The 26049-nt window shown below is 38.5% G+C and overlaps 1 protein-coding gene across 2 annotated transcripts in view; it reads right to left on the bottom strand.

Annotated features, from left to right (window-relative positions):
- The window catches only part of LOC148087214 (contactin-associated protein-like 4), a 64459-nt gene that overhangs the window by 23131 nt on the left and 15279 nt on the right, over positions 1-26049 (bottom strand). For both annotated transcript variants that reach the window (XM_087785411.1, XM_087785410.1), the window contains exons 3-10: positions 23088-23281; positions 18464-18611; positions 18180-18383; positions 9478-9653; positions 8761-8907; positions 6165-6426; positions 5557-5703; positions 325-496 (exon numbers count right to left, since the gene is read on the bottom strand). In XM_087785411.1, the coding sequence (XP_087641537.1) occupies positions 325-496; positions 5557-5703; positions 6165-6426; positions 8761-8907; positions 9478-9653; positions 18180-18383; positions 18464-18611; positions 23088-23281 (1450 nt within the window). The remainder of the gene's footprint in view (positions 1-324; positions 497-5556; positions 5704-6164; positions 6427-8760; positions 8908-9477; positions 9654-18179; positions 18384-18463; positions 18612-23087; positions 23282-26049) is intronic.

Here is a 26049-nt window from a genome sequence, read left to right as displayed (position 1 = left end):
GAAACCTTCACACTTCCACAAGGTCAAGGATAACAAGACAAAGTCTTTCAGCTCTTCCGTCTGATGAATCTCTCTGTGGAGGCTTCAATCAAAGCGTCCTGAGACAAAGAAGCTTTTATTTTCAAGTGAAAAATGTTCAGAGATATTTCTGGTCTGTCATGAGTTTAAACTTCGGGGGGAAGAGAAATTGTGCTCGTCTGTAGAAAAGATGAATGGAATTTTCTTACAAAGATAGTTTCTCGTGATATTATTGAGGACATTGTCATTCACACTCAATACACAAAGATATTCAAATTACACTTTTTTTTTGTCTGAGCAGTTTACCTGTCAATGATGCCACAGGTGTCAATCTGAAGATGGCTGTAATTCCCCAGCATCCTTTGCTGCACCTTGATGAGGTCAACAGTCTGGTTGTCCAGAGTTAAATGTCTCAAACATCCCTGGAATGTGGGGAAAGGATTCCAACACTGCACATGACCACCTGGAACTGGACAACCTGAGGAAGAAAAAACATTTTCAGAAGTGCTGTCAAACCATCCGCCTGGTACTGGTTTGAGATTTGATACAGGGCCGCATAGAAAAAAAAAAATTGGCCTGTGATTTTGACATCTTGTTGAGAGAAACCAGCCCAGGGAACCAGATCATTCAGAGTTCATCAGAAGGTGGGTCTGTGAAAATAATGTCACTATTAAACTGGTCTTTGGATGAAAAACCGTCTGGGGACCCCTGTGCTGTTGATGGAGCTCCAACACTTGATTGTAGGTTTGTATTAACTTTCCAGTAGTTTTAGCTTGAAATCTGACTGATTTACAGATACATCCCCCCCCATACATAAACAAACACATACCGCTTCAACACATAGACACACACTACATAAAAAAAACATAAAAACCACCGCGAAACAAACAGGTGACACCACCCCAATACATACATACACACATACCACCCATACACTCAAACAAACATTCACCTACACAAAACACACAAACATGCACACACTGAGATCATTTGCAGCTTAAAGATATGTTTGATTGAAATGATGGTGGATAATGGTTTCGTTGTTGATTGATCGGTAAAAATGGTTACTAAAGGAAGGGCAAGGGGTTAGAAGGGTTAACGTGATAGGGGGGTTCAATAAATGTAGTTTGATGTGGAAATAGTAAAACATACACAGTTGTATAGTTTGTAGTGTTTCAAAGACTCAACGCTACAACCTCTGGGCTCAGATATTTATGCTCATCTTAACTTCCACAGTAACAGCTGACAGTTTAAAGGAGCTGCATCTTCACATTTATCCAGCAGCAGAGTTTCCACTTCCCGTAGCGTGATAAGACTCCAAACTGATTTTGGAATTCCTCTGCCCTCGTTTGAGTCCTTTCGTTGGAAGATGCTGCTACACAGGGTGAACTATCTCCACGTCTCCATCAGATATTCACGCTGGATGGCAGCGAGTGGCCAAATACATTATTCCAGCCGCAGGTTGTGCATTAGTCTGATTACAGCCGGCTCATCAGGCACAGTTTGACACCCCGCAGCAACTCAGCCGAGGAGCATGACTCACTGCTTATTGTCTCTTACCATTCCGGAGCTCAGAGGAGGACGCTGCAGCAACTTTTTTAACATGGTTGTGACAAATGCATCCCCGCATCAGAGCCCCAGACACGCGTCTTACCATGATCTGTTTAGAACAAGCGATGAGAAGACGAAGGTGTCACACCAACTCACATCACACAACATCATCTCTTGGATCAGTTGCACAACAGATGAGAGGTCGCCCTTATTAGCTTGGTCACTTGTTTATAGTACATATCTATGAAAAAAACATCTCACAAAGCTTTTTTTTCATAACATTTGACATCATACAAAAAACAAGTTTTAGTTACAAAGAGAAAACAAAAAGACCACAAAACTGAATCATGGTGAGACCAGTGATGCATTATGGTCTGGAGACAGTGACACTGAGGGAAAGGCAAGAAGCAGAGCTGGAGGTAGCAGAGATGAAGATGTTGAGGTTCTGTTTGGGAGTGACGAAGATGGAACAGCTCATGTTAGATTGATGGTTTGGTCATGTACAGAGGAGGGATAGTGAGTATATTGGTAGAAGGATGATGGGGTTGGAACTGCCAGGTAAGAGGTCTAGAGGAAGACCAAAGAGAAGGTTTACGGATGTAGTGAAAGAGCTAGTTGGTGTGAGAGAGGGGCATACAGAGGACAGGGAGGAGGTTGATTCGCTGTATCGACCCCTGAATGGAGCAGCCAAAAGGAAAAGAACATCATAGTAAACTGTGAACAAAATGTATTATAGGTGTTTATTACTATTATTAATTTTTTTTTTGATGGTGACTAAAAATAAATTCCGGAAAGTTGATAGACAAAAGTCACAAACAGGTTTTTCTAGTTTATTTGTTTTTGAATCACAACATAAATTACATTGAAGGGAAAAAAACAGAAGTTTATTTTATTTTGTCTTTATTTATTTTTATAAAATCGTTTTTGGAATACTGGCAGTCCTCAGTACTTGGAAGGTACTTGCATGATGATAAAAGTATCCGATTCGGATTCTGATGGACACTGCATCAGTGAAAACCATCCTGTTTTTCATGTCATTAAAGGGCAAATCATGTGTTGATTTAAATTATCTTAAATTAATGTTGGACCTCTATTGTACCCATCAGTATGTGTCTGTGTGTATGTGTTTGTACAAAACTATTTTTTAATTAAAATATTGTATTTACATTAGAAAATGTGCTTAAGCCCCGTACACTGAAAACACTTTGTTTTTCCTGAAGATTAAATCTCGTTTACCATAACCATACCCACTCTGCTTTGATTGTACAGTATTGAGGTTTGTAACCATGCGTCATCAATCCTGGAAGTCTCCACCTCCAAGGGAATCATTGTATAAACAAAGCAGTGACCTCTTGTCACCGAGACTTCAGACAGATGTGAACTTAAAGTAATAACTTAAAAACAGGAAAAACTTCACAAATTTGAAGGGGCATATGGAGTCAAGACACTGTGAAATACCTGAACTGGTAAGCATGTGAAAAAGGGATTGAGATTAATGGAACTGGTTCCAAAATGTCACATCCTGTAAGTATTGTTTTTTCACAACAAACATTAACTCACCTGACAAGGTCACCTGCTTAGCTTATGCTTACGAGTCAGTGAAACATTGCTGAGTAATGATGCTCGTCAAAATATGACCTTTATCAATTATTTAGTGAAATAAATCTCATAGTCTGGTGATTTTTCCCAGTCTTTTGCTACCCCCCTCCGCCGTCAATCCAATCAATTAATTATCAAGGTACGGTGTGGGCGGTTGGAGGCTCTGAAACCAATCGGAATGCTATGATTGTATCGCACCACCGCAGTACTGTAAAGCTAAAAGTACCTTTTGATCAAGAAAATAAATGTACAAGTGTTTTTTCTTTATCACAGGCTACAGCTACAAAAGACCTCAGATGACCCTAATGGCTAGAGAGTGAGGAGAAACAAAAAGTGTTCCAGTAAACTGCACTGGATAGCAGTGACGGCTAGTGAATTATTTTTTAGGTGGGGCTCTTTTACGCAGACTTATACTGACATTCCAAACCAAGCATGACGAGCTGCTGCTGTCCATCCAGTGCACTGGTACCCAATACAAATACACCAAATTATCTAAAAGAAAATATAAAAAAATATAGAATTACTAAAAACCCTTCATATGCACCAATACATAAGAGATGATTTCTACCAACTAATCATTATCACACAGAAAGATGCTGCAAAAAATGTAATCTAATAAAAAAAACTGGTTGGAAGCAGGGATCAAACTCACGTCCTTAAGATTCACAAGTGTAGAGCACTATCAAGTGAGCTAATTAATCTGGTGAGATAACATGAACATTTACCGTTATGTATTGTAACAATAGGGGTCGCTTTTCCAGCACCCAAAATCATACTGGCATCAGTATCATATGACTGGCTGAGTTACATAAACGTGAGGTCACTGATGGGCTATTCTAAAGGCGACCCCACACCCCAGATAGACTGGCAATGACGAATGACGAAGCAGAATGTGAATCAAAGCAAATCAGTGTGAAGAGTTCTGCAAACATACAGACTCCTCACTGTTAATGATTATGTTCAAACTAAAAAAGAATAAATAATAATGAATAAAATAGAATATAAAAAAGATTACAAAATAAAAAATACAGCCACATCATTGGGTGGGTGGCGACCCAGCGCCCTCTATGGGCCAGCTGTAACTGCTGAATAACTTTTTTTCTCTTTTCAATACTTCCGATACTAATAGAGAGCCGACCTGATGGCATTTTAGCCTTGCACTAGCATCGCTGATTTAAAATTATTATGGGCAAATAAATGTTTGCTGTCAATACAAAGTTAAATCTATAATTACTAATTATTTCCGTTTGGTTTGATTATAATATTTCGTCAACTAAACCTATACTAGTGACTAAATTTTGTCCTAAACTAAATTTTGAGCCAAAAGACTATGAATAAAAATAAATAAAAAGTCTGAGTTACAGTTCCAGGACTTGCTTGGTTGACTCCGTTTTTAACACCATGTCAGAGCGAAGTGAAATTGCACTGGTGGTTTGCCTTCTGCCTTGCTTTACCTGAGGTTATTGAATGGTTCAGATAACCCATGAACTTTCATTTTCGTGGAATCGGCCAAAGATTTTTAAACTTGACCATGGTGCCAGTGGTACCGTACCTTCCCTGGAAGCTTCTTTCTCTAGTGTTCTCCCTCTACCTCTACACAAATCTGCTTACTTGAAGCATATTTGCCCATGTGAGCTGTTCAAGAAGGAGCCACCTGTACCCAGGACCAGATGTGGTTATCACTGTCAAGTTATCCATACTAAAGGACTTGTGCGGGTCATCCGGGTCCCAGATCTGGACTTTGTCCCTCTGCATTCAACCTCTGTAGACGTAACAACCATGTTCTTCTAACTTTGTGAAACAATTTTAATTTCAAAAGCTGGGAGGTTGAAGACACCCTTGTCAAATACTGCTTGTTAAACATTTACTTTCTGGAATTCATCTGACTTGAATGCAGAGCAAATTAAAGTGAGGGCTGAAGAATATTTTAAGAAGGAAAGAAGAAAAAGTACATCAAAGAGAGGAAATGTGGAGCGAAGAGAATGTGAAGAGTTTAGGAGTGGAGATGTGTGTGTGTGGGGGGGGGGGACTTCAGAAGAAGATCTAAGGATAATTATTACCTGAAAGCCATAACAGGCTTAAACACTCAATAATAACGGCCCCGTCAGCGAAACTAAATATTTCACATTTCAGACGGCCCTAAGGTTCTGCTCACATTCATGGCCATCTTCTCTCTTCATCTCCTCGGGCGGACTTAGTGGAGAGCCACAGAGAGATTCTGTTTCATATTACAAGATGAGAAGGTACTGAGGGACCACAAAAAAATGATCTTGTCTTTCAGTCTTTCACCAAACCAGAATTAAAATGTGTTTTTTAAGCATAAGGAAAAAAGAGGCGTTAAGAAATAGATAAAGCAGGTAATAAAGAATGAAGGGGTTTCTATTTTACCTCCGAAAAAAAGCTGAGTGTCTGTCAAAGGAAGAGGGATGTTGGCTTGAGCAGTTGTGGCTTCGTCTTTGTCCACAACAATGGTCAGGTGGTCTGGCCTCCATTTGAGCTCCACAGAATGCCACTGACCGTCGTTCAAATTGGAACCTGACCAGACAAAATACAGATTAAATATATATATTTTTTAGGTCTTTTTCCTAAATTTTATCCATTTAATCAAGATGAACACAATTATTTTACTTTCGTCAAAACACAGATGTGAAACAATCTGAATGTTGTTTTTTTTATAGTACTTTATATCGTTAAGTCATATTTAAAAAAAAGTTGCATATGTATCTTTATTAATTTAATTTAAAAAAAAGATTTATCCAAATATATAGCATTCATTTATCTTTACAAGATTTACATTTGAATGCTCAATCAAATCTATTTCTTATAATCACTTTATTCCTTTAATATTCATAATACACTCATAAATCTTGAATTTTCTGTAGATTTAAAGTGATCTCAAATACTTTTTTCTGTTGCTATGTAAGCTAGTTAGTTTCTTTATTGTAGACGTAACATAAAATAGTTGATTCATAAGTTAGTGAGTTAAAAGTACTGACCTGCACTGAGCTCCAACAAACTCTTGTCCACTTTTCTGATCCGCAGGTGAAGTTTAGCCTCACTGAGGTGCAGCCACAATCTGCCCTGCTGCTCTGCCAGGTCAAAGGTCAAGATCAGTCCCTCACTGTTCCAGGTCCTCAGCTCCAGAGCCACCCAGACGGACTGTAAGGACAGTGGCGCCGGAAGCTGGAGAACACTCTGGGAGTTTATGAAGGTCACAGCCACTGAGGTCGACTCGGAGCAGGAGAAGGTAACGGTGCCCTGAGAAGACAGAGAATGCAAATGAAGTCTGAGCCCCATCCTGTTTCAACAGTTTAACTTTAACATTCTACTCACTAATAATCTTCTATTCCAAAGGTAACTGCACTGCACTGCACAAAACCAATCAAAGATCCAACAAAACTTTAAATTTGAATAATGCAACGTGAGATTTTATGTTATATTCAGTGAGTCATTCTTGGTGGGAATTGGAAGATTCTTAAGTCACATTCTTTAGTACATAATTGTTATCTAATCTCATTTTACATATCGATTTGTGTTTTTCACTTTGCATGAATATCAATTGTAGCGCCCTGATGCTAACTCTTCAGCCCACTCCCAAACAACCAACTGTTGTATTTTTTGCGATTCTGCTGTCATCACTCGGAATCAAACACAAATGTTGCCTCATTCTTAGTGAACAGATAGACAATAAAAACGTCTTTGAATTGTTGACTTGTGGAGAAGTTTAGGGTCAAATTTTGGGAGGACCAAGGGTTTAGACGCCTGCAGACTTTTAGTGGAATGTTGAATGAAAAATGTTGGAGAAGGAAAAGAGAAAGAATGAGGTTTATGGATGTGGTAAAGGTAAAGAAGCTGAGTTGCTGTGGCAACACTAGATGGTAAGTGACTGAAGAAGAAGAAATGAACCAGAGAATAGTCAGAGACGTCACATATAAATATGGGAGGCGATGATTAGTCCTTCTAACTCATCCTTTGTTTTAAAGCTTCACCCCCCCACCCAGACTGCAATTCTGCCTCTCAAGCTTTCCTTTTGTCTCAAGATTCTTTCTTCAGGCTCCATCGCTCTCTCAAATGTGGGTGGGAAGACATCGGTGGCGATAATGATGATAAGGATAGAATCGAGGATTTTAATTATGCCAGTAATAATGAAGAGCATCAGGATCACAGTGAGGAACAAGAAAGAAGGAAGGACATGACAAGAGGAGGAACAAAAGACAAATCTTCTTTCAAGCTTTTACTGATAACCTAAGATGTCTTTCTAGATGTAAGACAGAATAACTTTACAAGGCTTTTGAAGAAAGAACTGAAGAAAAGCTCCTTTTTTACCAATCATTGTTTGAGTTTTTATTCTCTGGAGGACTCTAGACATAGACACTGCATCGAGGAGAGACTCAAAGCAAAACTGCTCCTCCTTAACATCCAGAGAAGCCAGTTAAACCGGTTCGGGTGCCATGTCTTGTCACCTGGACAACCAGCATGGTGTTCAACCAGGAGGATGCGCTTGGACAGACCCAGGACACACTTCTTCTGATAACTGAATGAATGCCTAAGAGGACCCGGGAACGCTGCATACTCCTCGTAAATAAAAGAAAAAGTTGTAAATGAATAATACAGTATCTGTTTAGTAAATCATTGTGTCTTTTTTACTGCTCTGCGAGAAAAAAATCTTCTTAATAGCCAGAGGTTTAATGATGCAACACGTTTGTCATCAAGATTTTTTAAGACATGCTGTGACTTACTGACTCTTTTTCCTTTTTTGTCCGATTTTCTTTGCCAGCATGATCCCCGTCTGTTTGCTTCTCATTGTCAATCATGCTGTTAACATGCTATGATGCTGGGATTTGTCATGCAAATCCAGAATACTCAGTGAAATATTTTCATCTGAGGCTTGAAGGTAGAATAACGTTTGTGATTTCAAGTGATTCAGTGATGAGTCATTTACAGGGTATGCGATGTGATTCCCAACCATAACTGATGCAAACAAGCACAGCTGAGCACAGTTAAATGGAGAACGTTTACAGTGATAGTAAATAGAAAAGAAAGAAATAGTTTTTTAGTAGAGTTAGTATACAACAAAGTGACTGTGTGTACGATATAATGTTTCAAACATATTCACGCGTAGTTTGGACACCCTTCAACTGTATTTCAGATAGTTTCCCTTTGTACAAGTGTAGAAAAAGCAGGGCAGTAAATTAGCTGTAAATTAATCGGACCTTGTAGGGTTTAATGTTTTACAGTGTTGCTTTCGCTGTAGTGAAAATAAAATCTCAAAGCTATAATTTGAGTTTCTTTCCTATGGTCAAATTAATCAATCTATGTCAAAAATAAAGTAGGGAAAATAAATTTGCTCTATGTGCAATCTATGATAAAACCCAGAGTTAAAGGTGAGAGAAGAAATTAACCCCTTAATATTTTTTTTTTCTTTCTTTCTTCACCACTGAAGACTGATACATTCAATTTCACCCATCAGACGTCCCAAGGATGCCTACAATTCTCCACCTGAATCAGGTCTTACTTCTCTGACTGCTCATAGTCATTTATTGAATAAATGTCTTAACTGGACTGCTTCAGTAAGTGTGACTTGATATCCACCTGAGACATGACCTGCGAGTGTCTCCGCTCTGCCAAGTCAAGCACGTTGATGTCGTTGTACAGGAGATTCTCCATGCAGCCCTGGAAGTTCTTGTTGGACAGGATGGGTTTCTGAAGTCCGGGACTCTGGACCGCTCCGATGCTGATCTGGTCAAAAGACAAAATGTAATTTATCTAAATCAAATTGGTAAAAGACAGCTGACACCCAAGTTTGTTGACTTTGTTCGAAGTTTCTAGGACGTGGGAGTCTGCAGCAAAATATCTGAGGTATCTCAAATCAACTGATGAACCGAATATTTTTCATGATCTCTATACTGTACCCTAGGTCCAATTCAAGGGACAGGTTCTACTTTAGTCTTTCGTTGACTATTAGACTAGCAGAATTATGGCGAAGATATCATTTAGGTTATGTCGTTTTTTTCTTTCAATCGCTGCCCATATTTTTCTGATGTCACCAGAAGTTTAGATTAACCAGAATGATTTTCTATTCAGGAAAATACAAAAAAGCGACCATTTGCATGAACTTCATTATAAAGCAGAAAAACAATGAAATCTACCATTGTAACTGCACAACTGCTCATAGGGTTGATGGTTCAAATTTTTTTCAGGTAATCGGTGAGGAACTTTCGGAAAAGGTCCTTTGCCGACATTATGCTCTGTTAATTATTTAGTTGGTAATTATTATATTGATGTCATGAACTGATGTCAGCATCTCACCTGGTGGACGTGCCAGTTGTTGAGCTGTGCTGGTGTTTGGACCTGCTGGCTGTTTTTGTCAACCGTTAAATTCAGGAAGTAGCTGAGGCGCTCCAACTTCACATGATGCCAGTGCTGGTCATCCAGAAGGCTTCCCAACTTGACCAGTAGGCGACGGTCTGCCAGAGAACTGACCCCTGCAGCACAAGAAAATCAAAATGATTCCTGTTGAGGAATCTTTTCAGCCCCTTTACGATCCGAAAACTGCGTAAAATGAGATTTGTCATTGATTTATCTGAGGTTGTCAGAAATCCCATTAGCGACCTGCTGGTAGGAGGACCAAGCCAATAAATGATGACGCAGGAAAAAAAAGGTAGAGAGACCTCATTAACGGCCTAAACCAGTCTGTTCTGATCGCTGAATCTATTGACCTCTTAGTCCATGACACCTTTTCAGCTGACAAAACAGGTTTTCCCACACTCAAGATCCTCCATTCACTTGACCCAAGATTATACTCTGAATTCCTTAGCTAAGAAAATATGAGCTTCCCATAAGACTCCACAAAATTCATCTAGAGCAGGGGTGCCCAATACGTCAAGCTGTTGCGAGTAGATCATGTGACATAATGAAAAATGAAATAAGAAAATAAAGAAAAGAGCACAGATTGGCTGCTCTGCAAATGGTTATTGCGCCGATTGGTTGACGATTTGATTGACATGCACAGCAGCCAGTGTACGCAGGGCAAAGTTCATAAGTATCAAGAATAAAGAGAGCAAAAATAATGTGATGACGTGATGACGTGATTCGTTTTTAAACACACACTTATATTAATACACCATTGCATTATGACTAGTTAAAAAAACAAAAACACTTTTAATCTTTGAATATTATAAGAATAAGTGTGTGTTGTGCAGGTGAGCCACAAATTCTTACGACAGTCACTATCAGACAAAGCGCTCAGTAGTGATGATGATGTGGAGATTAAGTTACTGATTAGCAGTTTTATTCTGGTTAAACTTCATCTCTCTCTCTCCACGGAGAGGAGAATGTCGGGTCTTGTGGTTTATTGAAATATAGTTGACATATAATAATAGAGGCGTGGAAAGGGATGAACCAGTCTATGCTGAATTCTAAGTTGATTTGGATGAACAAAGAACAAGGATATAAACATTTGAATATTTCTGGGTTTGAGTGTTCGACCGTTTTTGGTAGGAAATCAATGCAGTTCTTAGTAAATGAGGCTCCTTAACTTGTCTGCAGTGGCAGATGTGGCTGACACAGAGGATAAGGCCAAATCTAATGGACATTTTTGGAAGTTAACCACAGAGGAAAAGTATCCAAATATGAGGAGATACTGTATGCTAATTTCTTGACTGCAATATACTTATTTATACAAGTCAGCCTTCTTCTAGGAAGATTATAAATCTTCCATCATGACTGATTATCACTTCATTCAGTTCAAGTCATCTGAGTAAAGTATGTATTTACTTATGATGAGCAAATTTAATAAAGGTAGATCTTTTGGACTTGATCATTTTAAAAGTAGCTTGCAAGTGAAAAAGTGTGGGCACCCCTGACCTAGAGAAACGTAGACCATGGTTGTGAGATTCTGTTGGGCAGATGGCAATTTTCAAATGCTACTCAACTAAAATATAATCTTCTGTGATAATTATAGATTTAGATTAAGTTAATCATCAAATTCCAGGCAGCGGGCACAGTCGTTAGTACAATCATTTCAGAGCAAGAAGGTTGCAGTCTTGCTTCCAGGTTAGGGGGCGACTCGCAGCCTTTCTGTGTGTTTGTATGTACTCCCATGTCGCCAGGGCTTCCTCCGGGCACTCCGGTTTTCTGCCAGAGTTCAAAAACAAACAAAGGTTGATTGGGAACCTGGGAATTAGTGTATTCCCTGCCTCTCACTCAAAGAGATAGATCAAGTTCAGTATGTTTGTTTTTCAATTAACCAAAATCAAATAAACATTTTCCAAGTGTAGCCATTAGTGCCACAGTGATATATTTTGCTGTACTAAAGTGATAGATGTAGACTCATGCAGTTCAGCCCCTTTTCAGCCTGGACCGTTGGCTGTCCTATTAAATAATGTAGGTTTCTTTTTGCCAAAAGATATTTGGATTTGTTTTTGCAAATCGAGTCCAGTTGTTTTCTCAGTAATTAGGAAATTAAAAATAGGGAGAAATGGTATCAGACCAACTGCCTTCAAGCAGTTTGGTGTTCACATAGGCACAATTTAAAAACACAACAATCCTCTCTAATTAAAAAAAAAAGAAAAAAAAAGGTGTAAAAATGGTATGGTACATCAATGCCATCTAAAGATTTCCCTTCTACCACTCAAGTGAATCCTGAAGCAGGAAATTGAGAATAGAACCAGGGACCAGGGCATGACACACTTGTTTTGTAATTAACATCTTTAACATACTTTTGTTTAGTGCTTCTTAAAAAAGGATTAATAAAGTATGTTGTCTTTCTTTCAATTACTTTAACTACTCCTTTTAATCACCAGTCTTTGCTCACTGTTTATTTAGCTACTCACTCGCAAACTCTTTCTTCTGGCTGCTTTTCTTGGGGTCTAGTGTGAGAATCTGGGACTGTAGGGCACTGTATTTGTTAATGCTATCTGGTTCGGTGTCAGAGCCTGTTGTGATGGAGGTGAGAGTGTGAAGTTGTCGGGTTGCTCTTCAGGCATGAGGACTCCATAAGAGAAGGTTCTTCATATACCAGTTGATTTATTTTCTCAACTGTTGTCACTAATGTTGAATAAAATGTTAGACATAAGTGGTTAGAATGAATGAATGCCTGTACTCCCTAGTACATACAGTATATGATTAGAAGCTAAGTCTTCCAGAGGAGACTCAAAGTAGAACCGCTGCTCCTGAAAATAAATTATAAAAAAGTTATTTGCTTTTTTCTCAGGATCCCTCCTGAATGCTGTGACAAGTATAATATTGTCACAGGGTATGAACATGCTGTTGCCGGGACGACAGTGAACAAACGGCTCTCTCGTGTGACTTGGACGTCCTTCATAAACCAAGTCTGAGTGACGAAGTGCAAAAGCATCGACAGAATATTACTGCCAGGGGGACTCGTCCACAGAGATCCACCTCTGGAAAGTTTCAACTTGTATTCAGCCCGGACTCTTCGGCTTATTGGACTCCAGAGCTTCCAGTCATCTTCCAGCAGTCTGAGCAGTCCTGGTCTGGCTACACAACTCTGCCCCTAGCTTCATATTTATTCTTTATAAACTTAAAAATGAAGCAATTTTTCCCGACAGGTTCGCTTGAATATTGATGCTAACATGAGATTGAGTGTGTGACCTTGCTTTGTCGAGTTCCAAACCAGAAGTGAGACTGCATAAAAATAATACAAAGATGATTGTCACTAAGATAAGCACTGTTTAGGGCACTGACCTGAGTCATTCCAAGACACCTTTGGGCCAAGTCCTATGGACTCTGGGAGGAATTGAAACGAGTTATCCTCTTCCACTTTTTCACCCTTTATTTTTTTGGATATTTTTTGTTTTTTATCCTTTATTCTATACTAAAATACATTTTTAAGCTGTTTGAGTTGTTAATTACATTCCAGTGAAAGTTTTATTTTTAATTGTAACAAATCAAAATAAATATGGACATTTTGAATGATACATTTAACAGCAGATTTTGCTGTATTTACCACTTGAAGCTAAAATCTGAAAATTGATCTATTGAGAATCATGAACATTACATTACTTAAATGTCTAACGTGGTCTTAAAGTTGTTGAGATTCTAAAATGTTTATACTTTAACTTGCTTTACAATGTCATTTTTTTTCCGTTAAATAGACAGATTTTATTTTTGACTAGATTTGTTTGCTGTAGTGTGTTCGATAAAAGCGTCAAAGCTGGATCAACACTTCATTGTTGTTGACTTCTCTGAGAAACAGCTTTGGCTTGTGTGATTATTCGGCTCTAATTGAGTCCGTTACAGCGTTCCAGCCGAGTTCACTGCGGCAGGACGCACTGGCGAGCCTTCACCGTGTTTACCGCCGTGTACTACAGCTCGGTTTTGACAGCTGAGAGCAGATCTGAGTTATGAAGCGGTCGGCTGCATCACAGCGAGCTGACATGTTGATTAATGTAAAGCAGAGAGGAAATGAGATGGTTTAGGATGGTGTCCATAAATCTTAATGAGCCCCACAATTCATTCGGAGAGAGAGGCGCTGTTGTATTTATGCTTCTGCTTGGCTGTCTGCTGCACTGTTGTCTCCATGTTCCAGCTCATATAAGCGCCCTAATCTATTTTAATTGGTGTCACAAATGTGGACAAATAAGTTGTTGTGATGTTCTTCATGGTGTGAGTTTACAGCTCAGAGGCTGCACCGCTCCAGCTGCTTTCACATCAGGATTGCAAACTTCAGGTGCGAAGATAAGACCAAAGCTATGTCGAAAATAATAATTTCCACTCTCTATCCAGTCTATCAGTTCTTCTCCAGTCACCACGTCTTTCACTCTGGAATATTGATAGCTCGCCGACTGACTCTGGCGCTGATTTTTAAAATATTTTTTCGAGAGAAATGTAGCACACAAGGTCTTGATTCGACAAAACTGTATCACGTTTACCTTCCAAGCATTAAGTTCATCAATACAATTCCGGATAAGCCTGTTTGGAATTTCAATTTCAAAATGCAACTTTCAAGTTTAACAAACAGGTTTGACATTCTTAAAAAAAACAACAAAAAAAAACCTACTGTTTGAATAAGTCTCCAGATGGTTCACAGATTTTTCCAACGATTTTAAAACAGTTATCATTTTTATGATCAACTCTTAAAGTCTTTATATTTATTTCTGACAGCCAAATTTGCTACTTTAAAAAATAATGCATATTTCACAGAGTCTATTTTAGGCACTAAAGTGTACAAAATGTGTTTTAGTTTAGAAAAACCTACAACCATTTATGGTCGCCCAAATGCTTGTTCTTAATGAATCTTAGAAATTCAATCAATTTGTTTACCAGATGTATTTGAAATGTTTTAGTTTCTCCAGGTAATTCTGTGCTTCAGAGTTCTTTATTCATAGTTATTCATAAGTGAGTAAATCACAGTGGCTGGTCATGTCCAAGTACTGTGAAATGAAAGCGGCTGTCAATGGTCAGATGTAGAGGGAGACACCTGCTGTTTATTACCGGAGATGTTATGTGCGTACATCATCAGTCAGACAGAATCCCACTGGGTAGACGACTGGCACCTTTGCCCGCACTGCCACAGCTAGCACTCAGTGAGGCAGAGAGGACAGAGGCGGTAAACATCACCTGTCACTAGAACAGAGCACAGACCTAGCTTATGAGATCATGACCATCACCTGCCTTCCCCATATTCTTCATTTTACACACCACAGCCCAGTTCCTGCTTTGCCATATTTCTGCCTGAGCTGTACTACTTTGTTTTCTTCCTGCCTCCTCCTACACTCCACAGCATCTCTCTACTGACAGTTTACACTCAGCAGACGGTGTAATTTAGATCAATAGCTTGCAACGTCGCAGCTGGAGAGAGGAGCGAAGAACCTGATTTAGATGTTTTATAGCAGACATTACAGATTCTTTCAAATTAATGAGCAATAATTGCGTTGTGCCTAATTAACCTTTACCATGCCCGTATCATGACCTGCTGTCTGGATATTGTCTTATTACTGGCAAACAAGTAAACTATCAGTTATGTTTTGTTTCTTCTGACACTGTTTATATTAATATTCATACTTATTTAATTTTCTTTAAAAACATCCATTTATATTCTTCCGATGATCCATGTAATGTTGTTGAGTGGCTCAGACATCCCTTTCTCAAAAACCTCCTCAAGCGAAACCTCACACTCGGGAGGCTTTCAGGGGACATCCTGACTACATTGCCCCATCCTAGATTACTCAGCTTCGCTTCACAGCCAATCTGTGTATAGAAAACATTTTTTTAAGAATATTCTAAAAACAATTTTTTAGAATATTAAAACATTTTTTATATTCAATAATGAACCACCTTTCAGGCCCCCAGTATTTGTTGTATTTGCTTCAGACTTTAATTTGAAAACCTGAACCCTGAAGTCAGTTAACATGGATCAGCAGACAAAAAGTTTGACTTCCTTCAAAAATAGGATGATTGGAATCTGAGAAATCATATCTGACAAAGACGCAAACAAAGCGGCAGATGGAAAATCAGACTCAGCTTCTGTTTTAATTTGGGAGCACAGATATTGAATCTCTTTGACGGGAGAGGACGCAGCAGTAGCAGCGGCTCCGGAGGCTGCGAGTAATTGCACTTTAGATGATTATCAGAGCGATCAACGATGAACCCGCGCAAAGTAGAAGATGCGTACACTTTGCCAGGGTTTGCCAGATCTCCAAAGTTACTTCATTAAATTAAAAAAAATAAAAGCGATGTGAATCTCATGGGCTTCTTAGAATCATCAAAGTTGGGCTGAGGCCAACATATTCAGATCCATCCATTCAGAGCAAGTAAAAAACCTGATATCGCTGCTTCACCTAAGCTTACTGTCACTCGAGTCGTCACTCTCATCTACTTGTGCAACTTGTACATTTATTACTTTGGTTTGTTAACCACCAAAGCAAAATCCACGGCCCTCATTGCTTGTCCTCTTCTTCTACATTTACCTCAAAAGTTCTCTGTCCAAAACTGTCTCTTCTCTGCAGCCGACAATATCACAAACAGCCTGGTTGGTTTTGTAAGCAGAAACTGCATTTTGTGAGTTGTTAAGGAGCCACTGTTTTAACACTTAATAAAATGCGATTTGAAGGCAGAATTTTAGTTGTTTCCCTGTAGGTTACAATGTTACAATCTCTTTGTAGAATAAATGATTATATATATAAGGTGGAAAATAACTCCAAGTAAGTCCACTTGATGTCAATAAAATGAGACATGCCAAAGGCCTGTTAAATAAGTATGAACACCAGCTGAAGAAATTCACTCCTCTGATTTATGTTTTTCACTGCAGGCTTGGATTAATTAGGAAACTGGTCGTACTAGATTATGTGGGCCAAAGCTAGTCCAGAAGACAAACTCTGTTTGTTGGAAATTTTTTGAAGTACTCAATTTGATACAGAAAGAGTGGTAGATATAGATAGATGGGTAGCAAATCTGCAACATTACTTGCAGTGAGACTTTCAGCCTCCACCACAACACCAGGCACCCCTGGATCAATGAATTGAATTCTAGGGCCTTGCTTGCAATTTTTTGATGACTGATGAGGCTGCAGGTGACATTAGATTCTTGTAAAATCTGCCATTTGGTCCAATGCACTTTGATTTATTTTTTTGAATAATTTAATTTTACACCTTTGATTAGCTCGTGTTTTCATTGCACCAGCATTCTACTTGTAAGAAAATGAACTAATAGGCAAATGTATTACTCATAGATCCCTTATGAGTGCAAAAATATTTAATTGGATTGGACAGCTGTCACTCAAAGTACACGCTTTAGTGTTTTGAGTTTGGATGACAGCATTAACCCAAAGGCGAAACGACCCACTACGTATTGCCAGGAACTTTTGAACAACAATAAAACTAGGCGACTCTGTAAATCTAAACTGAAACTTTCTTCATCGATGGTGGGGAGTAACAAATGAAGTGGTATTTTAATCACGGAGGGATATGTTGTTGCATGCTGTTGCATCGGTTTTGAAGTAATGTTTATGTTTGAGTCTATTCTTTGAAGATGAGCTAATGTGCAAACCCAAATCTCCAGACTCACATGTTTCAAATGTTGAAATAATCCTCTCCAATGTGCAGTTTGTAACTCAATATGATGATGTTTTCAAGTTATTATTTAACAAAGTTCTCCACTGTTTGATATCTCAGCCAACAAAAGGTTACAAGAGTGAAGTCCATTTTGACGTAATAATGGTCTTCAGTCCTCCTCCATAGATTCATAAATAAAATGTTAGTATGATTTGAAATTTTCTATGCGACAAAAATTGCCAGTCGACCACTTGTGGTAACAGTCATCTGGGGATATACATCAAGGTTAATCGGTTAAGTGATTGTTAATGATACTGATCCAGTTTGCAAGTTGCAGGTTCAATTGTCCATTATTTCTCTGAAGGCATAGGACAAAACTCTCCTTTTGACTTTTTAATTTTTACTTATGGTGACAACCTTGGATGACACGACATGGGTTGACGTGGGACCCGAGTATAAAAAGAGGTTTCAACTCTATCCTTTTTCCTTTACATATTGATTTTTTTTCTCTACATTTTTAACCGTATATTTCAAGCTTACTTCGGGTGGAATTTTCTCATTGATACCTTTTTTTAATTTAAAGGATAATTCGAATTATCCGACAATACACATTATGATTTTAAGTTGAAAAATACTTGTTAAAACAAAGACAGCAATCACACACTGTGACAGTTGTATTCTTAATAGGAGATTTTCTCCACAGAATGTTGGACTTCCACATATTAGAAACCATTCACCATCACTTCTTTAAAAAAGCATAATATATTATCTTCAGCAGGACCTACAGCTTATCTTAAATTTAAATATTGCATTATTACAATATTACTGAATGTCTATCAACCAGCATTAGCAAGATAAATCCGAATATTGAGATTTGGAGTAGACATGTAGGTGAGTAGTTCACATTGTCTGTGAATCTAGAAAACTCAGCAAGTGACAGTGACCTTTTTTAAACATCTATAATGTCATGCTACAAGCATCTAGTTTGTATCCTACCTTGCTGGTGGTACAGCAGCAGGCGTCCCTTCACCAGCACTAGTGTGAGACTGCGATCCCTTCGCCCAGTGGCATGAATGAGCGTTCCAGAGTTGCCTAGTGTCTTGAACTTCAGAGAAATTACTTCAGGCGTCGTCCTGCTTGCTCTCTGGTTGGTCGTGTAGATGAGACTGCTGCCACCATTGAAGCTGGCAACATCTGAGGCTGTAGATACAAAATTCAAGAACAGTAAACTGGAAAAACTCAGAAATCACTGAAGTCTAATCATTAGGTAACAAACGTACTATATTGACATCCATAAATTTCCAGTCTCACTCCGATACGTCCAGAAGAGTTCCACTCCAGGGGGATCAGTCTGAGGTAGCGGGCGATGACAGGCTGCACTAGTTTGTATTGGACTACAGTGTCAGCATTACTGTTTCCTGGAAAAGCCTGAAAAAAGGCAACCTTTATAAGATAGTATTACATGAAACAGAGAAGTTCAAACTTTCTTGCACTTATTTGAGTGACCTATTTATCAGCTGTTTTGACCCCTGTCGCCATATCAGGGTATCATTGGCCTAGAGAACAGGGACCTCTTACTTGATGGAAACTCGTCATAAAAGAACATGGCTCTCCAGGATTCTATACCAGGACTTGAAATACTGTACAGTTAACTTTGAGGGCCATCAAGTTTGAAAGAAAGGCTGAAGGATTAAAGGGAATGATTAGTTAGTTTGAATTTCGGCCTGCCTATGCATTGATGTGACTTATGCGTGGGCTAGAGGTAAACAAACACACTGCTATAACCTTCTGGACAATGGCCTCAGCCTCGACAGAAGAGCAGTACGAAACTCTTTGGTATAAAATGCTACCAGCTACTAGTGCCTTTACTTCATCAAAGCCGTCCAGCCACCAGGGGTCACAACCAATCTCTTTGAAAGCTTGTGTTTGTGAGTGTGTGTGTGTAGCCCCAAGTGTATTAGAAGCCCCAAGTGTATTTACAGTTGCAGAAGTCAATCTGTATGAATTACTTTGCCTTTTTTGTATTTCAGGAGATGCAGTTTAAGAAGACAGAGTGAAAAAAGGAAAAATACAGTACAATACAAACACTTCCCCCTCCTGCTAGAAGAAAAAGGCCATGCCTGACACATTTTTGCACAATTGCTATTATTTGCATTCAGGTTTGTGTGATTTATTACTGTCTGATCATACAATTGTTTACATCATACTTGTTTGTTTTTTTTTTTTTTCAGCAAATGCATACAAGGCTGCAGGTTTTGTATTCGATTTGTATATGTGGCCAATTTTGCTGGAATTAAGACTAGACGTTATGTCATCTTTGCTAATAACACTAAATGTATTTTTTTTATGACAGCAATACATTGAGTTGTAACAAACAATGAACAGCTGGTTAAGAATGTATATTTATATATGTTATGGCAAAACTAACCCCTAAGCTCCTATAAAATGGACATTTTCTATAAATTAACCCAATTATGGTTTATTTTAAAGACCATGTTGTGAATTTATCAACATATTTCATATTCTATTAGAATAAGTTCATACTTATGATCATTAAAATGTGTGTTTGTGTTCACTTGAAGTGGAATATAAAGGTAAAATTAAAAGATATAATAAAATAAAAGATTGTATTCCATGCCCATTTTACTGTCATGGTGAACTGGCCATTTAGATTTGGACGATTATTAATTCATTAATTAATTCAATATGCAATACAGTATATAATAATAATAAAAAAAAAGGTTACCTACCTAAGTAACTCTTGTATTTTCTCAGGGTTTAAGATGACCCAAAGGCCAAAAAACAAATGTGTTTGAGGTATCCTTTGTGTTGTCTCTGCATATTTATTTATGGAAGCTGGGAGGTTGTTCACCTTGATCCAGAGAAAACACAAGGGAAACCACAAACACCTTTGTTGTCAGGTCGTCGGTACACCTTGACCCTGAGACAACACAAGGGTTAAAGGCTGATTTCAATTATGATTCTTAACACCTCTGATATCAAAGGCAAACATGTAACCACTGCTCTACTATTTTTAACCGACTTCAGCCAAAAATCCACATCAGAATCACTTTATATTCCTCAACATGAAGCACTCTGAGTCTCAAATATTGAATGAGAGTATGCTAAAAACTTTTGAAGGGATCGGTGGTTAAGGATTAAACACTGGGCTTCTAAGGTTATAATCTAAGATTAGAAATTATAATGTTGAGCTACATTTTAATGGTTTAACGCTCCGTACTCTGATCTGCCCGACACAGCGCTTGATCACGGGAAGGGATCACGTCTTGTCCTAGAAATGCTTTCTGAAGTTCAGTCTTGAGCTGATAAACTACGATTAACATTACGAGCATCGCTTTAAACTGAAGAAGAAAAAGTTGATGTGGTTTCAGAATGGTTGAATCTAAGAAAACAACTAGTTTGGAAAATTTACAGAGATGCTGACATCATTAATTAAAAAATAAGCTAATAAATGCAAACATAATAATCTGTGCATTCATTCTTGAATATTGATCACAGTGTTTAGCTGCTGGAGACTCAAGGGAAAACATTTGCAGGCTTAGCTTGTAGCTTGGATAGTATACGTTCAAAAGACAGATTTTGTTTTTTTTTATTACAACACTTGGCCGTAACTTGTGTCAAAACCATACATAGGTTATAGGTTAGGTCATACATGCATGCTTTTTTTATGCAAGTATCCATTAAATTCAATTCTTTAAATTATCCATAAAACCTAAATTATAGCAACTCATACAACTTTCTTTTGACAGACGGACGGACGGACGGACAGAGAGACAGACAAACATAATTCAAGGTTGCAGAAAAAAAAGTAAAAAGTGCATGTGCAGAATGAGGGAGAGATCTTTTGTGGCATCTTATGGCAGAAGGAACAAAGGAAGTGTTCCGTTTCCAGGGCTTTGAGAGGAGCCTGTTGTTGCAGTTACTTTTCTGAGCTGCCATACTGACATGCAGAGGGTGTCGAGGGTTACTTTACTCTTTTCTCCAGCACTGCTCCCACACAAATGTGCAATTCAAGTCTAAAAATAAGATCATATATCTTACTCGAATGTCACTTATTGAGTGACTGTGAAGAATGTTAAGGGTGGTGTGGCTCAAAGAGAGAGGGTGACCCCTAAGATGTCTCCCCTAAAGTCACTGATTAGCCCAAAAAGGTTCAGCCGAAGGAACGACAGCATAAATGCACTAGACTAGTCAGTCAAGACGATGAGCTATTTAAAAGTGTTTTCACTTGACAATAATGTTCAGCGCAGCTCTCCTATCAGAGGGCTGGTTTATATTTCATCATCATCTCAGCCACTTAATGAGACGTTTCTCTCCTCAGCATCTTAATTCTCTGCCGCTCAGCGGGATCAGGCCTTCAAAGTTTCTAAACGCGTAGCTAGGATTATAATTATGAGGAGCAGGGGAAGACACTTTCAATAACACATCAGCACACTCAGTCAGAGCAGCAAAGACTTCCACAACAAAGAAAAAAATCCGGATGACAGCCAGAAAATCCCCCACCATGTGGCCGATTTAGAAAATTGAAGCTATTACTCTTTCCCACGAGTCCTGGGGCTGAGGAGGTAGAAGACCTGGGGTTATTGATCGGTGGACGTGTGAGGGGCGAGACATCAACAACACGCCACATCGATCAGAGCGCTGATGATCAGACATTGTTTGGTTCGGTCAGGGAGGATCAGATGGATCACAAGAGAGGACTTTGTGACAGGTTTTAAGTCTTGCAACACAAAACAAGTTGAGGTCATGAGACTTAGACCTCACTTCATTCCTTCTACAAACCATGTCCAGGTCTCTGGTGCAATAGTGAGGGGTCCTTGATAAACAGAGAGACATCGATTCCTGTGAGTTGCCTGTAATACTTCTTTAGAGACAAGTCAGAGAGACAACTGTTGGAAATAATAAGAATATCTGCCCATCTGCATTCCTTTGAAAAAAAAATCTGATCTTGTTCTTGTAAGTCACTCCCAAGAACCTTAGTGTCCTTATGACTTATAACTTTGTTCAGGCTCTAAACATGCCATGCAGCTACTTTCTTATAAAGCCTCACTTTCACTTTACTGCTGCTGTGAGATCACATCTTCTTCCACTACTCTGAGTGAACCCTTTATCCCTTCAGCATCTCATCAACCTCCTCATTACTCTAAAGTCAAATCACTATATACAGCATAAACATTATTTTATATTTATTTACTTATTTATTTACAAACTTTCCAACACTTTTGACATTTTACTTTATATCGATACTTATACATTACGTCCCACCATCCTCTTCCAAGCCTTCAACAGATTGACATGGACGTGGCCAGATAATTGTAAAGTCACTGCACAGCTTCCATCCAGTTCCCTCCCGTTGTCTCGTCTACATTTACATTTTGAGGCGAACGCTGACAGCGGCTGGAAGACGAGTCCTCAGCGACATGTCAGTGAAAGTGCTGACGGACATGTCCGTGCTGCCAGGATCAAGTAGTGACTTGATTTTGCTGTGAGGACAGTTAAAGTGCCTGACAACAGTTTGGATCACCTTTTGTGGTCCATCATAAATGCTGAACAGGAACCTTGTGGGGAGTGGATGTAGCACTTAGATTGTAGATTGACACTTGTAGCAAGGCAGATTCACTCAATCAGAGGACATTTCACCTGTGATCTGACATTCAACTTTTATTCAGAAGTTTGGGGATTGTGTGCAACATTCCTGGAAAACTACTCACTAGCTGGTTTTTCTTTAGATTAGGTTTGCCATGGCAAATTGTACGAACAGGTCTTCATATATATATATATATATATATATATATATATATATATATAATATATATATTACCCAGGGCACCAGTATCAAGTGTATCTTAAGTCTAATAACATTTGCTCTGTTATAATAATCACCCCAAAACTGTCTTCCTGCCGGTGCAGCCTCCAGTTGTGTCCTGTGTCGCTAAACATCAGCTGGTATGCCGTCATCCAATCAGAGCTGCCGTATCGTCCCTGCGTGGCCACAGCTGTGATGCGTGTCCTCCTGACCAGGTCCACCTGCAGCCACTGGTACTTGTCCGACAATAGGGGGGACCAACCCCCGGCTCCTGTGAGGCAACATTTATTAACATCATCAATTCACCAAAAAAGCTCTCCTGTTTGTTCCATTGCAATCTAATAGACTGTCTCTAGAGCAGTGATTCACAACCTGTGGAAGGTATTGCAAGTGGGCCTCAAAATCGTTTCCAAAATGGCATCATTTTTTGTAGGGGTGTGGATGTAATTATATAAAAATAAAAATACACATGATAATGTTTTAATTGTTAAAACTCGTTAAGTTTAAAAGGATATTAAACATTTTCAAATATTCTTTTCATTATATTATTATTATATAATTTGTCTAATACTGAAGGTGTTGCAACATGTTACAGATGCTGTGTTAGTGACTGTGGAGCTTCCAATGTTTCTCCTTTATTGATTTCAGTCCTTTATGTTCAATCTTCAATAAAAAAGTGCTCTAGGAACGCATTATAATGCCTTCGTATTTATGGGGTCAGAGGTGGGTCGCAAAGCTTTTTGAGACTTAAAAGTGGGCCCTGATTAGGAAATGGTTGGGGACCAGAGTCTAGAGTCTACACTGTCATGCCTGAGAGCGCCAGGTAGATCCACCGGGACCCAAGGGTAGACTGCTGGTCTGTTACTAAATATATTGTTTTCTATTAAATATTTCTTTCACATTGTTTGATAAATTGAAATAGAAATAGCTAATTTCCTCATATATAAACATGTTTAAACCTGGATGGAGCATCAGCACACCTACACTCATAAAGTCAGGATTGTAGATTAGTAGGTGTTGTTTAAACTAATCTTTTAACTCTCTCTTACTCATAAATTTAAGAAAGTAGATAGACTCAAGTTTTTCTAACAGACAGCAGGAGATTTTGGGAAGCTGTCTGAGGAAACCTGAAAAATGAATGCAGTTCAAAAAAAAGGAAAAGGGAAATAAAAAAAACTAAATGAAGGATTTTGTTTTTACTTAATTTTTTTTTAAAATTATTTGTAAATACATTTAAATGTAATCAAAAATAATAATGCTATTTATCAGTATTGTTATTTATATAGTTATTATACCTAATACTTCAACTGTCAAACTTTGTTATTTTTTAAAAACTGAGTGACATAAGAGCTGCCTTCAAAGGGCCTCAGGTGTTCTTATATGCTGTAGTCTACCCACTTGTACTTTGTGATTCACGCAGGCTGGGATTAAGTGGTAGGAAGTGATTGAATTAGTTGTTCAAATCCAACTCCCACCTCTGATACATTCACTCGCCAAACTCAGTAGCACAAAGTAATAAATCATCTTCCCTAAAAAGCACTTTTACAACGCCAACAGAATGTGTCAAGATGTTCCTATGCTCTGCTCCATTTTTTATTGTCCCCTGAGGTGACAACATTATTATGTCATTATGTATTTTTTTTATTAGGTCTTCCTTTATCCTTCCAGAGAGTCAATTTCCCCGCTTTTTTTAATACGCAGAAGAACTATGTCCTCTGGTTGTGTTAGAATCTGCGTCTGCAGTTTGACGCTTGTTTTCCTGGGATGTTTGATGTCATCTCCTGCTGCGATCACATCACGCTGACATGTTGTCAGGTAGAACACCGGGACAGTGACAATGATTATTAAATTGCGATAGCTTAATGTGTCCTCAAGGCCTGTTCAATGTTAATGTGTTTAAGTTGCAATACTTTTTTATGTACAGGAGCCTGTTAGGGAAAATCAGAGCATCCATTAAACAAAGGTTCCAACTGTCTGGTTTTAAATGTGAATTAAATCAATTAATTTTATCCATAATATTTTTGACCATTTGCCCAATAAATATATGTTTGTATTCAACGAGACATTGAACTTAATAGTGAGGTTCTGTCCAAGAAAAAGATTACTTCTGCTTAATTTCTGAGATTTATAATTAAGGGCTTCAAGTAGCTGCTTATTTCTTTTGGTCTGCAGAGGAGCTTCAGGATCTTCAACAGGTCACTGTTCACCCAAGCATTGTTGTTTCATAGAGGAACTTTACAGTTTTATTTAATTTCTGGTTTTACCGTCTAGTTATCTTAAAATAACAAATGAGCAATTAGAATAAGAGTTATTTTACTTCAGAGCAGAAGAGGAAATAGAAATCCTTGTTGTACAAAGACAACTTTTTATTGTCAACAAACCTTCATAAGCAACTTCAGTCCTTGAGAAAAATACTTTTTGATTATTTCTCCAAATGAAGTTTCCCTGCACTGGTCTCTGTCATGGTCATCGTCTCTGGGTCGTGTTCGACTCTCATTAGAGCTCTCGTTGAAGGCCAGAGCTAATAAGTGCGGCCTTAACGGACATGAACATTGACAGAACAGACGCACTGACCTTTCCTTAAATTAGTGATGGACAGGGGAGATGGTTTTCAGACACCTACACAATTGCACAGGAGGAATTAAAAGGAGTGGAATGAGGAAAAAGGAATCACGGAAGAGTGTTTCCTCTTAAGTAGGATTAAAGTGCAGAAAGAGATTTATGTCCACATTAGGAGCTGCTTGGAAGAATGACACTAAAACATTCTAATGGCCAGCTGAGTAAACATCCTAACTAAATAATACTAATATGAATGAAGGTGCATTTTTAAAGCGTTTTATTTCTATTGTTCCTTTTTAATTTAGTAAAATACAAAGAGAAAGATATCATTTTATTTCTACCTTAATCAGTCTCCAACAGTGAAGTTGGCCCGAGCTAATGAAGCCCCTTGTGAGACCTGATGGCCCGCCTGCAGAGCTGGAGCTCACAAGATGACTTGTACAAAAGCACGAGGTGGTGGCTCATAAATGTCACACCAAG

Source organism: Callionymus lyra, chromosome 2, assembly GCF_982586985.1.
Source record: "Callionymus lyra chromosome 2, fCalLyr1.hap1.1, whole genome shotgun sequence".
NCBI classification, from domain to species: Eukaryota; Metazoa; Chordata; class Actinopteri; order Syngnathiformes; family Callionymidae; genus Callionymus; species Callionymus lyra.
Note: the sequence above shows the minus strand (reverse complement) of the source record. Positions and strands in the feature narration are given on the sequence as shown.